General features: G+C 48.9%; 1 protein-coding gene across 1 annotated transcript in view; it reads left to right on the top strand.

The window, feature by feature from the left end:
* Positions 1-7,545: 7,545 nt before the first annotated feature.
* Positions 7,546-22,972, top strand: part of TEDC1 (tubulin epsilon and delta complex 1) — a 74,967-nt gene continuing 59,540 nt past the window's right edge. The window contains exons 1-3 of the mRNA XM_075422374.1: positions 7,546-7,707; positions 8,559-8,637; positions 15,624-15,826. Of these exons, the coding sequence (XP_075278489.1) occupies positions 7,546-7,707; positions 8,559-8,637; positions 15,624-15,826 (444 nt within the window). The remainder of the gene's footprint in view (positions 7,708-8,558; positions 8,638-15,623; positions 15,827-22,972) is intronic.

Below are 22,972 nucleotides of genomic sequence, written 5' to 3'. Positions count from 1 at the left end.
CCTTGGTGTTTCAAGCTCTTTGCCCCACTGGAAGAACAGCACTGACAGATGTAAAAGATGTCAGCTTGAGAGATGTTTCTAAAATGGTTGCTTAGCCATGTCGTTCCCTAACCTGAACTGGCCCATTTGCATATTCAGATATACTTCACAACACCCTCGGATATTTTTGTCTACGGTTTATGCGAGCATTTCCTTAGAGACTGCTCTGTATCTTACTGGCCTTGCTGGGACTTGGCCAAAACCCTCAGGGGCCAGAGGTACATGTCTAATGTCAAAATCTTCGGTGTCAAAAGCAGCCCGATCTGATGAGCACCTTAAAACTTCCTGTGTGCTTGATGCCACAAGGCTCTGCACCCACTAGGCACGCTTCAGTGGCACAAGCTGGACCAGCCAGCGCTGCCTCGCCTGCCTCCCAGTTAGCACAACAAACGCAGGTCTCTGTGTCAAAGACAAACCCTGGCTATTGCTGTTTGGCCACCAGCACACCTCCCAGACAGCCAGGGCTCATAGGGCCCGCGGCCCTCCCACTCCCACCGCTGCCCTTGCCAGCAGCTGCCTGGGGAGCCAGCACCCACAGCTCCTGCCCAGCGAGACACCGTCCTGCACTGCACCGGCACCAGCACCAGCACCCAGCCTGCCCCTGGGACAGTGGGGACGTGGCTTTCCTCTGCAAACTGGGCTTCAGAGTGAACTGGTGATATAATCTCAGCAGCCTTGAGCGTGCCAGTGAGACAGCATTTACCCACATCATTAAAAATAACGGCAAACACAGGCCTCGTCATCCTCTGGGCTTGCATAAGTGTGTCCAGCTGGGAAAGGGACCCATGAATTGGGCTCCTGGTCTTTCCCAACAGGGCCCTGCACCAAAACTTTCCAGGAGCAGCAAATTCCAGGTGCAAGGGGCAAGGCTAGAAGGGACGAGCAGGGAACCAGTGAGAGGTATGGAAAAGCAAGTGCTGCTCTAGGAGGGCCTGGGGAGATCCAGCCCTCCAGCTGAAAGTCCTTTCCGTGGGCAGTGGCCACAGCTGGGGCAGGAGGCAGCGTGAGGCTGTTTGCAGTGTGCTGCTCGGGGCTGCCCTTTGCTTTGGTCCCTGACACTGCTTTGTGAGGTAGGTGGGGTGGCTGGGGGACAGCTCTCCCTGCCCTGGGTGCACGGAGAGATGTAGGAACTCTGCAAGGTCTGTGCAGCCTCAGGAAACCTGTAAAGCAGCTAAATGTGATCCTGCAGCTGCCTCGTTCCATGCTGCATGTGGGGGAGCTTAGAAACCAGGGGTCCCTCAAGCAAGCTCTGGGGACAAGCTCTTGGGTGTTGGTTCCCAAAAAGCTCCTTCTGACTGTCCTATTTCTCTGGCTGCCCTGCAACAGGCACTCCCACTGAGATGGTGTTTAGCCCCAGGACTTGCTGTCAGGATACTCCCCTCCAAGAGCTGGGCTTGTACAAGTCATGCTCTCTGCCTGTTCCAGCCTTGATGCTGTGAGGTTGGGCAGTTCAGGCATGGGTCACATCCACAAGGAGGCTTGGATAAAGAAAATACATGATAAACTGACTGTTTAAAACTCACTTCAGTCTTTGGAGAGGAAGCAGAAACAGCTGTATCACATTTGGATAGGAAATCCGCTCCTGAGCCAGGCGCTCCCCTCCGATACGCAGCGAGGCTCGGCAGCGGCCGGTGTGCCCGGGAGGTGGGCTGTCAGCAGACACCATCTTTTCTCCGTTGAACAGCAAATCTCCGTGGCCTGAAGCATGAGCTGCACAGACAGGCAGCAGCGTGGCTTCCAGCACAGCTCTTCTGCGGTGCTTTCGGCTCTGAGCTCCGGTGGGAGCTGGGGATGGGCAGGGATGGTCCCTTCCTTCCCAGTGCAGCGGTGCCCTGGCTGTGCTGCTCCTGCGACAGGGGAGCTGGTGAGAGCCGGATGCTCAGGGGAAATCCCAGCTTTCTGTGGAGCAGCCGAGGGATACTGGCTCGGTGTGCCCCCCCCCGCTGCCTCCACCACTCGAAGCAGAGAGGAGACCCTTGGGAGGTGGCTGGCAGCCCCCACGTCCCACCTGGTCACCAGTCAGTAGCCACAGGGATATCGCTGCCATCGCAGGTTGGTCAGGGCATGGCCCCAGCCCCGAGGTGCCCGTTTGGGACAGCATAAGATGTGGGCTGATCTCCAGCTGGTGATGCCTAACACGAAGGTCCCCTGCTTCGGCGACCCGAAGCCCACCATTGCTGACCCCGGAGGGGGGGGCTGTGCTTCCTCTGCCTTTATTTCAGAAGCTTGGGCTGAGATCAGTGAAGTTTGTGGATTGCGGAGCGATGGTTGCTATAAACACTTCATCATTGTGATAAAAGAAACAAACAACATCACCCGATCCTCTGGCAGCTGGGCGCGGGCGAGCCCCAACGCCCTGGGTAGGGAAGCAGAAGAGGTTTTGGCAAAGGACAGGAAACAGGATGGGTTCAGAAACGGAACTGCTGCTGTTCCCCGCCCCGGCTCTGCGGCTTTCTGTACAGCAGAAAAAAGGAGAGAGGGGCAGAAAGGGGGCTGGGGGTCCTAGAGCTGACTGATAAGGGGGGGGGGGTGTTACTTCAGCCCCCAGTGAAGGCAGAGTGCAGGCAGAAGGGACCAGTGTGGGTCGCCTGCTCCTGCGTCTTCCTCCCAGCACAGATGGGACAGACCTTAATCCGAAGCAGGGGACAGATGTGTCCCTGAGCCTGCAGCTGGCAAGGGGGCACAGCTTAGGCTTGGAAGCCTCACAGCAGGGTGCTGCGCTCAACATCGCTGTCCTTCATGGAAGCAGCAGCCCAGGGCCAGGGCTGTGTCCTGCCAGCGTGGCCGTGGGATCCAGCTGCCGCTCACATCTGGGCTGCATCGCACGTGCCGGGGAGCCTGGGGTTCTGCTTCAACGCTGCCTCCCTGAGTCGCCGGCGGGGCCACCGACCCTGCCCAGCCAGCTCTGATGGGGACACAGATGCGACACCTCCGGCATGGTGATTTTGCATCTCCAGCCCCTTGGGGACACGGGAGACATTGCGGCACGGGTGGGCCCAGGCCCCTGCCGTGGGGTGGCAAGCGGTTGGTTTCCCTGCCGGTGTGTTTCTGCACATAAAGCTGTGCCCCTTTCAGGGACAGGCAGGGCACAGGCAGGGCCAGGGGAGCGTGGCAGGGGGGCTGCAGTGGCAGGGGTTTTCCTGCTCTTTGCTGCACGGGGCTCATGGTGACAAAGCTGGTCTGTAACGGTGTGGCACCCAGCTCACCACCACTTAGGGTGTTTTTAAGGCTGATTTATGTTAAGCTTTTAGAGCTTTGATATCTTTTGAGTCGAGAAAGTGTCTGTCCATCTCTTAACACCTCAGAAATCTGCCCTCTTATCTGGGCAATGGTAAGAGAGATAGGTGCAGCTGGTGGTGGGCAGCAGGAGCTCTGCAAGATCATGCAGCAGGCTGCGACTTCCTGGCCCAGCTCTGCAAAGCAGCGGATTGGGGAAGCCCCATCCCACCAGCGGAAACAGCTTTGCAGAGGTGGCAAAGAGTGGTTCAAACCCCATTCCTGATGGAGAACAACATCCCCAGCAAATACTGGAGCAGCTGAAGATACTGAAGGCAGAGGGTCTCTGGGTAAGGGAGACAGCCAGGGCCATAACGAGAAGACCATGAATCAGGGTACTGGAGACTGAGGTCTAACCAGGGTTCCACCATCACCCTATTCCCGGTGCTGATGATCCAGTGTTGGAGAGGAGCTGGGTCCGAAGAGCCCTGGGGACGTTTGCCAGGTCCTGGGTGGCTTTGCCCAGCAAGGAGTCTGAGAAGAAAAGCTGGCTTTAGGCACTAGAACTCTTTTACCTTCACGCCTGTTGTGCTGTTCTCAAGGACACAGGGAAGGTTTCCAAGAGGGAAGGTATAAGATCTTCACACCAAAGCCTCTGTCTTTCTTTGGCGAGTCTTGGGTTAAAGGTCCAGGGGGGAAGAGGGCACAGGGAGTTCCCCTTGGTGCAGAAAAACGTCAGCTTGGCTATTTAAGTAAAAACGAAAGGGTGAAACTCCTGAGAACAGAGAATTGCAAGATCTCAGATCTTTTTCTTCGAGTCCTTCCCAATTCACTTACCATACTGAAAGTGCAGACCCTGAATCAGAGGGCCTGAAACGCCAATGCCTAAACAGCTATCTTAACCATCCAGCTGTTGGGAGCTGGTCTTGAATTTTGGTGTGATAGCTCCCACACAGGCCTGTTGCAGACTAATTCACTGCATCCAGGAAAACCGGCATTAGAAGTATTTGTGTAGCCATTTGTTCAGCGATCTGAAACTGTTACGTGATGCAACTCAGCATGCTAAATGTGTGCTGGCCATCCCAGCGGCATCAGCACCCCTTGCACCTACCAGCAAAGACGGTGCCAGGAGGCAGCTCATTGCCCTCCGGCAAGGAGATGCCCATTTGCGACCCGGTGCGGCTGCTCTGAGCGTGCTGGCGGCTGGGCTCCGTCAGCAGAGATCCCAGGGTGGCTGGTCTGGAAGGCACCATCCTCTCCCCAGCCAGGGAGGGCTGCTCGGCTGATGGAGGCATGAGCCCACAACTGATCATCAGCAGCAGATGCTGGGGCTGCTCAGTGCCTGGTGGGAGCTGTGACCCCAAGCATGGCCAGACTGTGCCTTTTCCCACTTGGGTTAACCTGGCGTCCCAGCGAGGGGAGACAGTGCCTGCCGGGAAGGCATTGGGAAGGGGCTGGAAATGTTTGCCACAGGAAGCGGCGCAGCCTGCCCGAGCTGCTCAGGGTGTGCAGTGCTACGGCCACCCAAAGCCTCCCTCACACGGGCAGGGAGAGCAGCTCCTCTCTGCTCTGATGTCTGCTCAGCCCCCGCCGCTGCTGCGGGGAGGAGAAAGGAGACGAGAGGAGAGGAGCAAGGAGGTCCATCTGCCCCGAGCTGGTGGCGGAGTGTGGGAAGCACCGATGCATGGCCTGAGCGCCTAGCCGGGGATAAAAGCATGAAGAAAAGGGGTTGTTTACCCAGGAGGGGAGCTCACACCTTTCCCTCGGCAGGACTGAGCCGAGGCGACATCAGGAAGCCGTGCTGCCGCTGGAGCGAGCAGAGATTGTCGTTATCGCATGCAAACTGCATGAGGCAATGGGATGCGGCCGTCAGCTCTGGCAACGGCCGCAAACAGCGGGGCCGTCTGCGGTGGCGGGTTGCCATGGCGCGGGTGCAAACAGGCGGCCTCGGCCCCGGCTGAGTCACCCGGGGCGGAAATGACCCCGGCTGACACACCGCGCCGAAAACGGCCATCTGCGCGATGTCATGTGAGCCCAGGGAATCGGGAGAGGGTGAAGCGTGGTGGCCTCTCCCCAGGAGGAGCATCCCTGGCCTCCCGGTACCTGCCTGGACCTTCCCTTCCCGCTGTGGTCCCCATGGCCGCTCGGGCTCCTGGGGCGATCCACAGCTCGGCTGCTCCCAAAGCCACCTCGGAGCTGAGGCAGAGCTGGGGGGCCTGGAGGAGCAGCCAGACAAGTCCAGCTGGGCTTTTGGAGGCTTTCACCAGTCGCGTGTGCTCAATGTGACATCAGAGCGGTGTGCTGACATCAGTCGTCACTCGTCTGTGTCTGGCAGTCCCCATGGGACGCGGCTCGGGACAGGGGAGGTGATGGTGGCCGGAATGCAGCGGGGCAGGGGCTCTGCTCTTGTGGGCTGGCATCGCCATCCCTACTGCCACAGCATGCTGGGTCTGTCACACCATCACCTCCTTCATCTGTCTGCAGCACATAGTCCATCTCCGCGGCAGGAAACCACCGCCTTCCCATTGGCTTCTCCCACCCTGGGAAAACCGCCCAGGCAGCTGGGAGAGCAGATAAGCAGGGCCTCGCGTGCCAGGACTGAGCCCCCGCCGCGCCGTGCCGCGCCAGAGAGGCTGGGATTTGCCGCCTGGCATCTGACTTTGCTGTGGCCAGGTGCCAACCCTCCTGTCTTGTGTCAGCTGTGCCCATGGGCTGCGTGCTGGGGGGCCGCAGGGCCAGGAACCGGGAGCTGCTGGCCAGGAGGACAGGAGCGCAGAGAAGGGGTGATGGGCAGGATCACCCACTGGTGGGTGCACAGTTCTGCAGGATACTCCTTATCTTGGCAGCGGCAGAGCAGCCAGCTGCCCTGGGGACAGAAGACCTAGACAGAGGAATGTATGCGGGGACAGGGATGGCTTTGAGCAGGGTTTACGAAGTGGTCAAGAAAACACAGGAAATTGGCTCCAGCTGAAGATCCTCCTGCCCCAAGGCTGCAGCGGGGACGGGAAAATAGACAAGTGATGTGTCATGGAGGGACCAGACAGCGCCTGATAGCAGCAAGGTATGGGAAGCCAAGAAGGATGCCAAAGACAGCAGAGGATTATCGAGGTCCGATAAGGCTCTGGGCAATAGCAAAGGACTTTCTGGGCTGTTGGGAACCAAAGGCAGGGAACGTACGGAGATGCCAAACCTGTTAGTAAGGAGAGTGAAGAAGCGGATAGCGGTTGCTGAGCTAGAGCTGGATGAAGAATAAGGAAAATGCTTTCCAGGCCGTTAGGAATGAAGGAGGATGTGAGAGAACAGCTGCTAAAGAAGTTATTTTATAAATCCTTTAGCCTGGATAACTCATACCCAGGGGTCCTTTCGGGGCCGGCTGGAGCAGCAGCCAGGATCTGTGGGACTGGGAGAGCCCTAACACAACACTCGGCATCGGAAAGGGCTGCGCTCCCCGGCACAGGGGTGGGAAGGAGAGGCGGCAACCAGTGGGACAGGGTGCGAACACAGCTCACGTTAGCAAGCAGGGCTTTGCTGAAGGCCTCGGCGGGCCAGCGCGATTCCTCTCCTTGCTGCCAGCGGCCGTTTGGCTGCCAGACGCCGTTCCGTGGCTGGAAGGAATTTCACGTGTTGTTTCACGGTGTTCAGACGCTGGGGGGAAAAAAAAGGAAAAGCATGGCGCTAGGTCCACAGGCAGCGCGTTAAACGGGTGACAAACCGGGTAACCGGCCAAACAGCCAGCAGAGGCGGTTTCAAGCAGGTCTTACGTATGGGCACAGGCAGCCGTGGCACCCACCGGCCGCCGGAGCCCAGCCCAGGGCCAGGGTTCGGCCACGGCAACCCCAGCCAAGAGGTGGGATTCTCCTCACGGTGACGGGGCTGGCTCCCAGATGGCAGGACCGTTTCTCCCCCCACCAATCCCAAAGCATTAATCTCTGGGACTGCGCCAGTTACAGGTGTACAGGGGACCCGAGCTGCCTGCGAAACCCCGAGGGGAAGGCAGGAAGACGGGGATTGGGGCTCATCCGGGCGAGGAGCGACCTCTCGGTCTGACAGCAGCGGAGCCGCATTTTCAGGAGGGCCGAAGCGGGGTTTTGGGGTAATTCTTTTACCCAGGCGGGGCGGTGGGAGCCCGCAGGGCTGCGGCTCAGGGCGGGCCTGCCCGGCCTTGGGGGCAGCCAGAGCCCACCCCGCCGCCTGCCGCCCGCTGTGCGCAGTGAGCCCTCCCAGCGGCCAGGGGGCGCCGCAGCGGGCGGGCTCGGCGGAAAGGCGGGAGGCTGCCCCACGGCGCTGCGCATGCGCCGGCGACGGGCCGGCAGAGGGCGGGAAGCGGCGGCGCGTGATGAGGCGGCGGCGGGAGGAGGCGCGGGGCCGCGCTCTGCCGGTCGCCGTCGGAGCGCTGTGCCGGGCCCTGCCCCCCCGCGCCCGGCCCGCCCCCGACACCCTCCGCCGTGCCAGGTTCGACCGGCCGCAGGCGGTGAGCGCGGGCCGCTGGCGAGGGGCTCCGCGCCCCCCGGGGCCGGGACTGCCGCTCGGGCGGGCCCCTGGAGGGGGGGGGGAAGACCCGCGTGTGGGCCCCAGCCGGCACTGCCTGGCGCGGCGCTGCCCTCGGGAGGGGTTCGTTTTCTGGCGGTTCTGGCTTCGCCCGTGACGTTGTCCGGTGTCACCCGAGGTTGGCTTCCCCTGGCTGTGCGCCGGCCCGGGCCCTGCCGCTCCGGGGCTCGGCGTCGCGACGCTGGTGAGGCCTCGGGCGCAGGGCTCTCCGCTTGCTCACCGGCCCCCTTCAGGCGTGTTGTGAGGGAGAACTGAGATTCCAGCTGTAGGAACCGCTGTTTCGGCTGGGCAGCGTGCTGTCCTTGTGGGAGCAACGGGTGGTTTCCAGTCCCAGCTCACTGCGTGCCGCCTCTTGCTTGCCAGTTTTTACCACCATCCTGTGATATCCTACGTCTTTTCAGCATCTGCGAGTGCTTGTTTGGCTACGGGCGACTGGTGCCATATGTGGCTCTGTCAGAGCAGGTATTTTGGAAGCTGCGCTCCCGTGCTCCTGTGCCTCAAAGTAGAAGCGCTGGGTCTCGCTGTGCCACCAGCATTAGCAGCCCCACTCTTTCTGAGGGCACCTTACTGTAGGCTGTGTTCGCAAGACGGCAAACACATGAACCTGTCTGCTTCGACGGTGCTGGCAGGATGCAGGTGTGCTCTTCCACATAGCAGCTGGTGCTAGGATGTGGGTTTAATTGCCTAATTATGAGTAAATATATGGCAGGTATTTTGCATGCTGATCTCCTCCCGCCCCTCTCTTTCCTCTGCAGAGCCTGGATTTCTGGAGGCTGCTCTATGCTCTGCTGAAACAAATCCACGGAGGGCAGTGGACCGAGTCTGATGCCATAGGTAACCTGGTCAGTCTGGCTGACTGTGCGATTTCCGGCTGTCTCAGGGAAGTACTGGGACTGGTTTTGTAGCACCTGTTCTTTGGCTTCTTGCTTCGTGTCAGGAATGCTCCATTTTGAATACCTGTGCCACCAACTTACTGTTACATCACAGCTGTGCAGGCAGGTTTGCTCCTCTTTGGCTTGCTTTGCCCAGGAAACTGGGGTGTTCTTGCATCTGCTAGAGGCTCTTGCTCGTTTTGGACATTTCACTGTGGGTAAATCTCTGCAATGATCTTATGGGTTCTCAGCATCTGCAGAGATAATTGCAGAAATACATTTGTTTTTCCTTTGATTCCTTCTTTCCCCATCCACGTATGACGCATGATTCTGTGGTTAATTTTCTATCAATTCCTGTGTCAGGGATGTGAATTATAGCATGTGAACCATGAAGGCAGTGTTTCGGATTGAAGTTCTAGACAAAACAAAAAGTAAAGTGTAAGTATTTTAGAGGGACCGTGTATATCTCTGTGGACAGGGCCACTACTTCAGAGAGAAGCTGAATGTGGGTTAGCTTCTCACAATGACAGAGTGCTGTTTACTTCTTAAATGTATATTATTCTAAGTACGATACTACGCCTCAGACTTCTCTCTTGAAAGATCTCTATCTAGAGCTCTTTCATTGTCAGAGGAAGTTTTGAGAATGGGATTGTCTGAGGGACAGAGGTGTCCTCACACCAAAACTGTTTAAAATCCACGTTTGATGTTGAAGCAAAAAAGCCCAAACAGCATTGTTTTAGCCCCTGAAGAGCTAGGAATCCGCTGGCTTTGTAAATGGAGTTAAAAAAGGCTAAGCATTGTGGATGACACGTCTCAAGGAGTGTGGAGGAAAACCAGTGTAGTTTTGCTGGTAGCTCAGCAGGAGCTCAGCATGGTTCTGTGTTACTCACTGAACTGCTATTTTTGTTTGTCTGTTTTTTCTTTTCTACTCACCCACAATCTGCTGTGTATGGTAACTCAATTTATTGGCTGTCTCCTACAGCTTTGCTGTTGTCCTGCACAAATGCAACCTCATTGAATCCTGGCTGCTCCCATATTAATTGCTTGTAGCATTTGGAGGCAGAATTTCCATGTGCATGTGGCAGGCTGCCGGCTGTAGAGAGCGCAACCACAGCCTCTCCTGGTAGATTGAGAGGTAGGAGCATGTGGTTTGGCTCGGAACTGCTGAGGTGGTTTTGAAGAAACTGGTTTGGTCTCAACTCCGTGATTAAAGCTGAAATTCAGGTTAGATAGCTGTACAGTTTTTCAAATTACGCTAACTACTTTTGCTTGGGCAAGTGAATGAGTTGTCTGCTGTGAACACGATCAATATTTTACTACCTTTCTTCTTTGACCCTACTCCGGAGCACTTAGTCTTGCATGTATTTATTTGGTGGAAATGAAGTGGATGCCTTGGGCACAGGGACTAAAGAACTTTCTCTGGCTTGCACAGGATCCTGTAGCACCACGAAGAATTGAAATGGATTCCTCTAATCCATGTCTTGTGCTTTAGTCCATGGATCGGGCATTCCTTTCTTTGCTGTTTTCGTACAGCTGCTTAATTATCTTAGCTAAAACAAGGAGAGTAGCAGTTGCCAGTTCTCAGAGGAAGGCTGTGAAGACTCCTTCAGTATAAGTTACTATGTGCATAGGTGCAGGTGTAGCTTTGTGGAAAGGAGAACCCATACTCAAATTGTCTTGTATGCCGTCTTTTTTTAGGCTAAAGGTTTTTCCAAAAGAAACACTGAGCTTTGGACTGCAGTCTGCATGTGTTGTTGGGGTCACAGTGGTGCTTCTCACTACTCCGTAGGGTGAGACCTGCATTTTGAGGGCTGCATGCCGGATGTTGGGCCATTTGCAGCTGTGAGGTGCTAGAAGAAAGCAGTGTGTTGTACGGAGAGAATCCTTTTACAGATTTTTGCCCATGGAAAGGACTGATTTTTCCAGAAAATTTTTCCTTGGTTTGGGAATTCCTGTTTATCAAGTGACTTTTGAAGTTGCACCCAAGTGTGTATTTCTGTTTCAAGTTAGTGCTTCTCATTAGTCACGTTTTTATCTGATCTTGTCATATAGGTGAATTTTAGAGATTTAAATTTGCTTTAAATAGAACAGCTGCTAGTCATTCCCTTGTTATAGCTGCGATGTGATATTGTTTAGAAAACCTTTCTGCATCATGTTTGTAAATGCTTGGTGTATTTTATTGCCTAGCTAGCAGAAAATATGTGATTGAAAGATCACACATTAAAAAAAAATCCACACAGTCTGATGTTTTACAATGTAGGAACTATTGCGTTCTTGCAAAAAGAAGCCTCTGAAGCCTGCCAGTCAGTGGTTATAAAATACTGCAGATGGCTCTCTCGGTGTCTTGTTTTGGAAGATTTTTTTTCTTCACACAGTGAAAAACAACTTGCTGTAAACTTTGCTGGGAAGCTATTAGTACACTCCAGCCCCTTGAACATGTAGGACAACAGGTCTCTCGTTGGTGGAGTATGGGTCAAAATAAGCTGTGTAGCCGTACTCTGGGCATAACCTTACTGATGAAGTCATGATTAGTGGTTTCATGCTGCTCTTTCTTCGTGGAGTCTGAGAGCTGATCGGCTTGGTTAACAACCTAACAGCTGCACCAGGTAGCAGTGCAATGTGCATGTAGATAGTTGGAGGAAATGTTTCTTTTCTGGAGTCACAATTCATTTTTTATAGTATGGGGAAGAGGTCTATATTTTTGTTTGTTTGACAAATGAAGCAGAAAATATTCTTCTGCAGCAGTAGTTTCCCATAATACCATACCTATGCTGGTGTTTCTTGCCTGAGTGCATGAAGTAATGTATCTGTGTCTGTTCTTGTACTTGATTTAGTTCCTTTCCATCTTAGCCTGCCAGACTATTTGAATATCATGTTCTAATTCACTGAAAGTATTCTGCAGGATTCATAAAGCGGAAGAGCACAGCTTGAGTATAGTTTGAAGAGAGCTGAACCTGAGGTTCATCGACAGCTTGGTCTTACTTGCTGAACGTACATTTATAAATAACGTGCATGCAGAAGGGGATTAATTAGGACTCTGGATCTGTCTTTATAAATTGTCTAATGCTAATGAAATGCCATAAGAAGATGTTGTCAAAGAGGAGGTTTTTCGAATGACTGGTGTTGTCTGCTGTCTGAGTGATGTTTTTTCCTCTCTCTCAGCTGCACATGATGGAGGAATCCATCTTGGTCTTGGGTACATATATAGCCTTTACTGCCATTTGTCTGAGCACTGTTTCCTTGTGAGCAGAGCACTGTAGAGATGAGGACATCTTTAAGGTCATGGAAAGGCTCTTTGAGCCCCAGTTCCAGATCTATGCTTTGACCACTCGCCCACAATTCCTGCCTGATACTCACACCAATCGTATCCTCTCACGTGAGGGCAGTGTGTTGCAAAGGGAGAGATGGAACAGGGGGAGATCAATGACCAGAGCAACACAGAAATTCAGGTGGCGAATTGCCTTTGTGGATCTGGTCCTAAGTGGTGTATCAGAGCAGGGAAATGGTGATAAAGGAAAAAAAACACCTGTCTTTTTCTCTGTTCCTTCTTGATTTCTTGGGGAGCTCTCTGAACTGCAGATGGCAGCATGTGATGCTTGTTTGCTTTGAAGGAGGAGGGAAGTGTGTACCGATCTGCCTTCACTTTTGAGTATTGCTGCCTTTACCTGTTATGGCAGTTCCTTTCTTGGCAAATGTACAAAGGAAAGGAAAGGGCAACATGAAAACCTAGCTTGTGTGAGGATGTTCAAGAGTAATCAGAATAAAATCTCTAATACCTGAGTGCTCCAGTCTGCACATGAGTCATTGGAGTGCGTATCTACAGCAAGATTTTTAGCAAAGCATAGGCATTTCTGCCACCCTAGCGTCACGAAGGGGAGCTGCTTGTTTTTGCATTCACAGGTTCTGCAAGAAGAGCAAACGGAATGATACAGTTGTTTGGATTTCCTTGTGTCTGTGATGCAGAAATGAGTTAGTTTTAAAACGAGTTGTGCAACTGTCATGTGTCTGCAGAAGCTCTGCTACGCATAACACTAGTTCTGCAAAAAAATTAGTAGCTCTGCAGTGTTGTGTCACCTGCTTAATCATTCTCTTGATCTTGTTTTTTTGTTCTCCAGCCATGGTGAATGTCTTTGTCAGGTATTAATTTGTAGCATTCACGTGGCAATCGTGTATTCCCGCTCCTGCTGCTGAAGATGTGTAGTGATCTGTGTAACGGTTTCAGCTCTGTGTTTGGACTGAGGAGCTCTCTGGAAGTAGGCATCTCCTTAGGGATCTGCGCTTGTGTTTCCCTAAATCCTAAAGTTGGTCAAACAACATACCTCCCTGTGGTTGGTCATGGCGCAACGGTCTTGGGGGCTCTTTATGGCTACTGGCTCCTTTCAGCCTCAGCAGAGCTGCAACCATGTACTGCTCCTGTAGGGTTACTAGCGGAGGTCAGCTTACAGCTCCTCCCTGTGTCTTGGCTTTGTATTGCTTTTGGTGGGTGACTTCTCTTGTGTTTTGCAAATCCAGCTAAATCAACCACTCTTCACTGTGAGAGTCTTGTAATTAACGAGTTCCTTTAGAGAGCAACAAGATTTTTTTCTTTCTTTTTTTTTTTTTGTTTTGAAGTCGGTCATCATGTGGTTTTTGAGCTTCAGCATTTGATGCCAGACAAAGAAAGATTACAATATGTGTCAATGCTAAGGATGTTTTTACCACAAGTGGCAAGGAGCAGGCAAATGAGTATGTAATGTGGTGAACTGGTATGTTATTTAAGGACAGCAGTGACAATCCCTGATTGTGTGAGGTTTTTACTTCCTGTTATTTTTTTTATGAAACCCTACAGAGATCCTGAAGCATTACGCTGGAAGAGGGGGGCAGCTTGCTTCCTTACGTTGTAAGAATGCTTAAACTGGATCAAGCTGGAGGTTCCTCTTGCTCCAGTCAGCTGTGGCAGCTGTCAACAGTGGATGTCCAGGGGAAAGGAAAGAACAAATATAGAAAGATGCTTTCAGGGGCGTATTCTTTCAGCCTCTGGTAATTTACATCTCAGACTTCCCGAACCAGAGAGCTTCCATGGACTTTCATAAGCTTCCATGGACTCCTGTTCTGTAAATCCAGTCTCTCCTTAAGCCTGTGTAACCCTCAGTGCCCATAGTGTCCCACAGCCAGAAATTTCGGAGCTTAGCTGTATGTGGGAAGAACATCTCTTTAACTTGTTGTGACTCACACACTTGAGAACTTTTGGTGGCTCACAGTTCTTGTATTGAATGTCATGCAAACAAATTATTCCCTATTCACCCATTCCACAACACTCATGGTTTTAAAGAGTTTTGTCACATCCATGCGTGGTCACCTGCTTGGCATATGTCATCAGTTCTTACAGCGAAGCTGTTCCGTACTTGTGACTGTACTTGTCCTTTCTCTTTGTTTCTTTCCAAGTCTTCTGTAGCCTTTTTGGGACTGAAGAAATAAAACAACACTGTGGATTTAAGATGTGGGGTCGCAGTGGATATGGACAACAACATAACGTTGTTCCCTGTGTTCTGTGTGGTTTCATTTCGAGGTTTCTCACATTCAGTTTGCTTTTGGATGCATGTGAGAACGGAGTGTGATATTGTCATGAGAAGTCTTGCCATCTAAGACTGTATTCCTGAATCCAGTGGTAAGCTCCAAGCCCATTGCTGTGTCGGTGAAGTTAGGGCTGTTTTTTTTGCCTTGTGTGCATCATTTTAAATTTTATTGAAAAACAATTTTATCTGTTGTTTTAAAGCTTGGGCTTATTAGGTTCTGCGGTCCTTCATGATCTGCCTGCGTTCCTTACTACTGAGTAATATCACATCAGCACCGAATTTCTGTCACTATCGCATTGTCTGTGTGTCATTTTGAGTTGGTTGAACAGCAACTGTTCAGCACAGAGCTGAACATGTGATACCACCATTTGTTCTTACCCTCTGGTTCTTGTCTGCTAGGCACTTGTCACTGATTCAAGGGCCTTCCCTCTCCCTCCACCACAGTGGCTTAGTTTCTTTGTGCTAGTTGAATCCCACTGGGAAGTCTACATGTCCTGCACTGGTTGAATCTTCCTTAATCACTTGTTTGTTGTTGCCTGTGGAGAGCTCCAGTAGCTTTTTGAGCAGGACTTCCTTTTCAAACAACTGTTGATTCTTCCCCAGTATGTATTGTTTATCATTGTGCCCCCTAATTACGTTCTTTATTATAGTTTTGACTAGATGACCCACAGAGGTCCCTTCCAACCCCTACCATTCTGTGATTCTGTGACTTAGTACAGAGCTGAGGCTTACTGGTCAGAAGCTTTTTTAATAATAATTTTCTCTGTGTTTCGTCAGTATTTTATAGTTCTGTAGTGCCTGTCTTGTAGCTGTCGAGTAGTATTTGCTGGTGTGAAGGAATACAGATCAGAGAATTCCTGAGAGGTAAATAGTCCATGTGGTCTGGTATGCAATGTGGTGTGCTGCATTATCTCTGCCTGCTCACTGGTGCTCAGAGATTTGCAGCAGCCTGTGAAACTCCTATCTTTATATTCCAGTTTCATTCAGGAGTAAAGTGAGTCAGAGTGTTTACTAATTCATGGCATGCTTGGTGGCTCATAAAAAAATGAGTGGGTGAATTGGAGCCCTGTTATAGTGGGGATAGTTATTTTCCTTTTTTGCCTTTGTTAATCTCCAAGAGGCCATTACTGGCTTTGATCTCAACTTTGAATTTCTTCTTTTCCCTTAGCAGTAGCTCCTGCAGATCAGAACGGGGCAATGTAAGGAAGACTCTTACCGTTTAGCTCCTGTCCTTAATCAATTGTTGACAAAGACTGTAGTCTCCACTGTCCTCCACTAATCTTAGGCTTGATTAAAAATCTTGCTGTCAGAGGAGGCAGCAGTTTCTGGAACTGAATGGGTAAATGCATTGAATAGTACAGAATGTTATTCTTAATTGTTTTCTTCTTTTCAGATAACCAAATTAGGTTTGTAAAATCAGCGTTGTGGTACCATGGCTATGGCAGGCCAGAACTCTATCGTCTTCCCTCCAACGGCTCAGCGGGTAGTCGGGAGCTGCTGCTGGCGTTTTCCTGGCTGCTGCACAGACTCAGCCTCTTGGAGCAGCTTTTGGCTCGGAACAGAGTAAAGACCGGGGATGAGACCTCTGTGTGCACGGTGAGCATGTTGGTGTCCTTCCACCTTATCTGTCTTTAACTAATGCTCTGTGATACAGCAGCCGTGCTGTGTCACATTGTGTAATGTGTGGTATCTTGATACCTTTACAAATAAATGCCTCACTCCGGCTTTCAAAAAACTTAACGGGGTCAGCATCTGGAACCTGTTTTCTTTCCCTTCTCTAAACTTCCTGTGTGCAGGTGATCTGGATTCCTTCTCTTTCTCAGACTCCCACCCCTGCCTGAATTCCCTGATTTTTATTTCCAGTATAGGTGAGACAAGTGTGGAGGAGTGCAAGTAAGTGAATGACTTTGATCTCTGTGCTTCGGAGTTTTGTGCTTCCAGACTGTAGCATGAGTGGTCGTACAGTGTAGGCAAACAGGTTGGCTGTGAATGCGGCTGTTTTGGCACTGGGTAGAGCAAGTAATGCTAAGGCAAACAGTACTTTTTAAAAACATCAAGATCTCAGAAGGCAGCTACTGCTCTTGGGTAACCAATGACCTTGTAGCCTCTTTAAGATAACAGTGGGGTGTGTTGTTGTATTTCCATCAATAAAAAGATGTTAGCGCATAGAAAGCCTGCTCTGAAGCAAGTTAAGGATAGCTGTTTGTCTGTTTTAGCTGCAGTATATATATGTGATCCAAAAAAAAAAAAGGACAAAAAGCCCCGCAAAACCACAGTCTAGTAATGTTTGGTAATACTGCTTTTAAAATCCATTCCTGCATTTAAGACTGCGTGCACATGTTACTATGTAGGCAATCGCTCTGGAGCGTAGAGTGAGAAGCTCAGGAGAGGTGAAGATGTTTTTTCCTTGTTTATATCTTGTTTATTGCAAATAGACTGTCCCTACTCTAAACGCAACAGGTAACACAGGCTGAATTTAAACCGAGCAGCACAATGCATTAGTGTGGCCGAGGCCTCTCTTAGATGGCTTTGGATTTGCTCTAAGTCATCATTATCTGGTCAGACATTAATTACTGCTCAGTCTGGTTCAAAATGACAGGCTCACAGAATTGTCTCATTTTTTGGCAAAGGACATTGTAGGTCAGAGACCCCACCTTCTGATATCTTGTAGTGTCTAAGACCTTGTGTTCTTCATGGTTATGTATACACATTCCCCTAGGCTGTAGGCTGCCTGGCTTTCTAGAAACTTTCTAGGGCACAGAAAAGCAGAGAAGCGAGAGTTTGGAAAGATACGATGTAGACACAGTGTCTTCAGAAGGAAAACAGTTGTACAAATGGGAAACAGTTCAAAGGGAAGAGTCACCTTTGTAACGACTTTATTAACAGTATTTTGAGAAAAGGGACCACTTGTTACACTGCAGTTGTTTGCTGCACAGAACGGAGAGCGCAAGAGGCTGTGCTTGGTGCACTGAGTGCGAGTGGTGGTGCCTGCTGGTGAAGTGAAGGGTGCCTGGAGACTTCAGCACAAACACACTTTTGGAAAACTTTTTACTTAAAACTTCCCTTACCTTTTTCTTGGTTTTCTTGTGTGGTAGCAGATTACTTTTTGTCCTTAATTTCTGTTACAAGAGTGATCAGTGAAGTGTAGCAGTGACATGAATTCAGGAAATTCATTCAGCACCTAAGTTATTTTCTCTGAAGGTCTGAAGTTTTGCATTTTCCAAAAAGAGATGGAAGAACTGTGGTGATACAATGTTGTCTCTTATGGCCACAGAGGGGCACACTGAGAAATTTATTACTGTACCTTTCACTGTAATTCTAACCAGTTCTACCTGTGTTTCTCAAAAAGCATGTAATACATATTTAATGATTTTATCCAATAACTGTCTGAAACAGTGTTTGGAAAGGTTTACACGTCTGGAAAATTTTTTTCAATAGCCAGACAAAAATATTATAGACTGGGAGTTGGAGTTAGCATATGTATGTAAAGATCATTGTATTAATGGCAACATTTCTTGTCTGATGTTTGTCTAGCAAGTTTTCATGCTCCAGTGAAAACAGATGTTCATGGGAGGGGGGAAATGGTAGAATGTAGTTACAGTGTGATTAGTATGTTTGTGAATTTTCAGTGAGAGGTCTCGTCTTTTATTTGATCAATGAGGCATTACAAAACCAGTAAATTCAACCAGTCAGACCCAACCAAATTAGGATCTAGGAATGCTTAGTTACAGAGGTGATGGTGGGTGAGAAGAGCGTAGGTGGGTCACACACCTCATTTTGGTTTGTAAATCAGTTCCTTGTAAACCACTCATGAAAGCCTGTTGTTTGTTGCGTAAAAGTGTGATAGTTTTGTTATTGCTATATATTGTTATTTGATTGTTATTGTTATTTTGTGGGATACCTTTCTGTGGCAAAGTCTACTCATCAGTTAGACAATGTTCAACAACATAGCCCCTGAAATCATAGTAAGAAACGAAGAAGGTGAGGCTGTCGGTTTGATACCTGACATCTTGTGAGTTAAAGTACAGCTTGAATGATTGAAATACCAGAATTTTGACTCCGGGAATCTTAAATACCAGGCATTTGTGATACTGAAGCTGAAATGCTGGAAGATGTGTGACAAATTGTAAAGGTGTTGCTAAACATGCCAGAGATGTAGGCTCTGCAGTCGTAACTCTCTTCTATTTAAGTAAATTGAAGGAAAAAGGCAAAAGAAGGAAAAAAGCTTCACTAGAGAAAGATCTGTCTGAAAAAAGAAGAAAGAAAACAAAATGCTATTTAAAACAATTTAAATTCTCAGCTGAGAAAGAGCTTGAAACATCTTCCACCTCATGGAGTATCGTTTTTTAAAATGATTATAAACAGTTGAAAATATTTTCCTGAAATGAAAATGTTGCAAATCAGAAATCCATGAAATAGTATTTGGTTTTGTGCATTGCTGAGATCTCTGCCAAAATCAGCAAAGCATGAAAGCCAGTACTTACTAGCAAGGCACATCTGTTGGTCCACTAGTGAGACTAAATATGAAGAAAATCCTTAGCCTTCGTCTTCATCTAAAAAACTGGAGTCGCAAGAAGTGTGGGCATAGCTGTAGTTCAAACTGATATTCACGTGGTTTGCTTTTAAAATTTTGTCTGAAATCCACAGAAGTGGACAGGGTCTGTTGTATGAAGAAGAGAGAATGCAGGTAATCCCTAAATTAAGGGAGCTAACATGTTCTGATTATTCTTTCAGCCTAAGGTTGAAAGGAAGCCTACAGCCCGCTAAATTGTTGATGGTATGCCAAATACCCAACATATCAAGGGCCAATTAAATTAATTCCTTTCATTTCATTTCAGATTACTACTCTGTGGCCTTTTCTTCTTTGGTAGTTCCTTAGCAACACAGTTTTCTTCCCCTTCAAATTGAACACTTCCATCAGCTCTGAAGGATTTCAGGATGGTTATTTATAGAGGGACAAGGGTATTCATGACACATGATGGACATGGAACTCAGCTGCTGTGTGGAATTCATAATCGTAAGATCCTGAGCTGGGGAAGGCTTCCACAAGCTTAATTTTACATGCACCACTTACATCTTCAGAATCAGAAGTTAAGTGATTCCTAAAATTATAAACTAAACAGTGGTGAAAGCATGATGAAAGGGTTAAGGTGGTAGGAGGTAGTGCTTAAGGTGGCTGATGTATATAATAATCTTGGGGTAGTTGTTGGTAAGGACAGATGTGGTTAGTAGCCTAGGATGATTATATGGGTTGACTGCTTTTGTGTGTTAGGTAAGGTGCCCTGAAGGATTTTCTTGTCTCCTGTAGTCTCAGCTCATTTTTTTTTTGGGGAAGGCGGTGCTGCAGTCTCTCTCCTGAGTCAGGGTGCTGTGTGCCTGCTGCAGGGTGCCCCAGTGAGCAGGGCTGAAGGAGCCACTGCCCTCTCTAGCCTTTCACCCATGGCTTTCTTCCCATGTGTGAAGTTTATAAACTGAGGGGGGAGGTAGTTAAAAGAGCACACTGGAGCCCGTGTTGCTGTGCAGAGGGAACAGGAGAGGGAAGCAGGGATGGATGGTGAATGTCAAACTCCAATACCTGGCTGCCGCAGTGCAAGTCCGTTCCTGGAATTTACTATGCTGACCTGTCAGCAGGTTGGTGACTCCAGGGGCAGTAAGTGAAAGTTTAAGCCTTGCATTGGTCAGCTGTTTTAAAAGGTAATCACTAATTCTATGAGATCTACAAATACTTAAGTACAATCTGAATTGGAGGTTCACATCAATTTACTGAAGTGTCAACTTGGGAATTCTCCCCTGTTGTTACTGCCTTAAAGCACTGGGTGATTAATTGATGGACATTGTCTTCAAAGGCTTTTTACACCCCGTGTGGATTTCTGTATCAAATACGCACTGCCGTGATGTCAGTCTTAACATCAGTGATCATGTACATGCACGTTATTCTCAAGTGCTATTCATTGATTCCTGTTTACACATGAAAATCCTAGAGTAGAAAACACATCTGAAAACCATGGGTGAAACGCTGTCCTTCACTGAACCTGTAAGGCAGACCTGGGGATTTCTTGTATTCTTTCTTTGTCTGAGAAGCAGATAATTATTAGACATAAACCTGCCTTTTTAGCACATTTATTATTTGACTAATGTTTTTTTGCCTCGCTTTTTAAATTTTAGTGATATCATCACAGCTTTGTCCGAATCTACGATGGTTTGTGCATATAATAGCAATCCTGTGTGAGCATGTATTCCTGCGGTTTCCAGGGAGGCACACGTCCTGCCCAGGTATTACTTCTACAGCTGAAATTATTCTATGTGTGCCCCATAATTTAATTATGTGTGGAGGCTGTTGAGTTTTTTAGATGGGGATAGTGATGTTATATCCCTCATTATCACCAGGATATGTTGTACAGACACTGGTACTTGGTTCCATTAATTCTCTCTGCCTGCTCCTTGCCCTCTGAGTGAAATTGGGCGCTCCTCCCCCTTTGTGGATTTATAGTAATCAACAAATAGAGCTATTATGCCTATTATAGTTCGAATTCATGTGTGTCTCTCCAGTATGCCAAAGTGAACTCAGTTTAATTACTTCTGGTGGGGAAAAATGAAACTAAACATGCCTTTTGACTCTTAGGTTTGCAATTTGACTAATCTTTTGTTTGTCATGGTCTAGTTTGGCTCGCTGGCTATTTCCACTATAGCGTAAGTTTTATGCTTGGTCTAATCTTGCTGTTGAAATGCCTTTCTCTTATAGAAGTCTCGACTGTTGCTGCTGTTCCATAAACCATGTTATTAGAGAAAAGTGTTAATGTAGCAGCCAAGCTTCATGTTCCACCCAGCAGAAACCCAGGAAACCTTTGGCACTAGTGTCAGTAAATATAAATTTTGTGGGTTTTTTTTCTTTCTTCTCCTATTCCAATGGGGGCGGAGGAGGGAATTTTATTAACCTATTGATTCTGACTCAGAAGCATAATTACTTTCCAGATCTTTATGGGCAGTATTAGTCTGTCAGCTTTCATTTTTTTGATTTCCCTCACTTATTCCCTGTGCTTACACTTCCATTCTTTGTCCTCCTGTCTTCCTGGTAACTCTCACCATTTATCTTTTTGCCCTTGCTTGCTACTGTTGTTGCCCTATTCAGTAGCTGCTAAGGAACACTTTTAAAAGCCACCCCAGGAACCTAAACAGAGGGCACAGGATACCCAAAGTTCCTGCTGCAGAATTTCCCTCGCCTCATTTTTGCTGCCGCTGCTTTGCCCATCATAGCCCGACTGTTCGGTGTGTGCTGCACTGCTCTCTGTGCTGCTGCTGCGGGGGCTGCACCAGAGCCGGACCTTTGCAGCTCTCAGGGCTCCTGGGTGGCTGGCACAGCTATCGTAGCACTCTCCTTGTGCTGCTACCCACTCTGTAAAGGCTTGTACCAGAAACTGAGGGAGGAAAATGCTTGCATTTTGCTTTTCTGCCTTTTGTACTTTTTAAAATCACTTCCTGAATAGGTGACTATTGCACCCTGAAGTGTTAATTTTTGTCTTTAGTTACTGATATTGCCTATAGGCTTAAAAGTGTTTTGTGGTCAGAGGTGATTAAATTAGGAATATGTTTTCGCCATACAAGAACTGGAGCACATTTCAGTTTGGACTCTTGAATCAGAGAATCACACAATGGTTTGGCTTGGAAGGGACATTTAGAGGTCACCTAGCCTAACCCCCCTGCAGTGAGCAGGGACATCTTCAACTAGATCAACCCGTCCAACCTGGCCTTGAATGTTTCCAGGGATGAGGCCTCCACTACCTCTCTGGGCAACCTGTGCCAGTCGTCATAAAAAGTTTCTTCCTTATCTAGTCTAAATCTACCCTCCCTTAGTTTAAAGCCATTACTCTTTGTCCTATCACAACAGGCCTTGCTAAAAACATTTTCCCCTTCTGATAGCTGAAATTGCCTCCCTGTTCTGCATGTGCATATGTATATGCTATTCCTTCTGATCTTTTGTGGGTTTTTTTAATTCCCTGCTTTAGACTTGTCGTGGAACCTTTTTCCCAATGAAAAATGATTTCCTGTGGTGCACTGGAAAACGTGTGGCTAATAACATTTATTTTTGCCTGACACAGTGAATACACTTTTAAAGAGGTTTGGTTTTTGTTTTTGTTTTTTTTTTTTTTAGCATATCAGGATATTCTGATTATTTCACTCCTCTAAAGAGGAGTGAAATAATCAGAAAGGCTTATAATTTATTGAAGCTGCTGTTTCTGTGGTAATGTCTGAATTTCAAATAAATGTGAAATTTCTTGAACCTGACCTTACAGCTGATGTGGTCTGGATAAGGTTCTGCCAGCAGGCACTGGAGTCGCTTGAGCTTTCGCGTGAGGAGAGGAACATGAGGACTGGTGTGCTAATAGGAAGGCTTAGCATGGTCATACTGGTACTCTGCACTTTGCTGAAATCCTGTGGAGGGAGCCCCTTCCTTGTCTGTTGGGGAAACAGAGCGATTTTAAGATATTTTAATGCCTCCCCTGCCCTCCGGTGGATGGGAGCAGCTGGTAGCTTCGGTTCCTTGTGATTCTCTGTGCTGTGTGGCCTTTGGATTTAAATGAGAACAGCCTCTGCTTTTGGTGTGCTGCTAAAAGTGATCAAGGTTTAACTCTTATTGGAGGATCTTTTGAAATAAAGCACTCTTTCCTCAGGAGGGCAAAAGGAGTGTGCAAAGAAGGGAATGGCAGGCCACCTACATACGGCAGAGCTCTGCCTGCCGTCTCC

This window comes from Opisthocomus hoazin, chromosome 6 (assembly GCF_030867145.1).
Source record: "Opisthocomus hoazin isolate bOpiHoa1 chromosome 6, bOpiHoa1.hap1, whole genome shotgun sequence".
NCBI classification, from domain to species: Eukaryota; Metazoa; Chordata; class Aves; order Opisthocomiformes; family Opisthocomidae; genus Opisthocomus; species Opisthocomus hoazin.
Note: the sequence above shows the minus strand (reverse complement) of the source record. Positions and strands in the feature narration are given on the sequence as shown.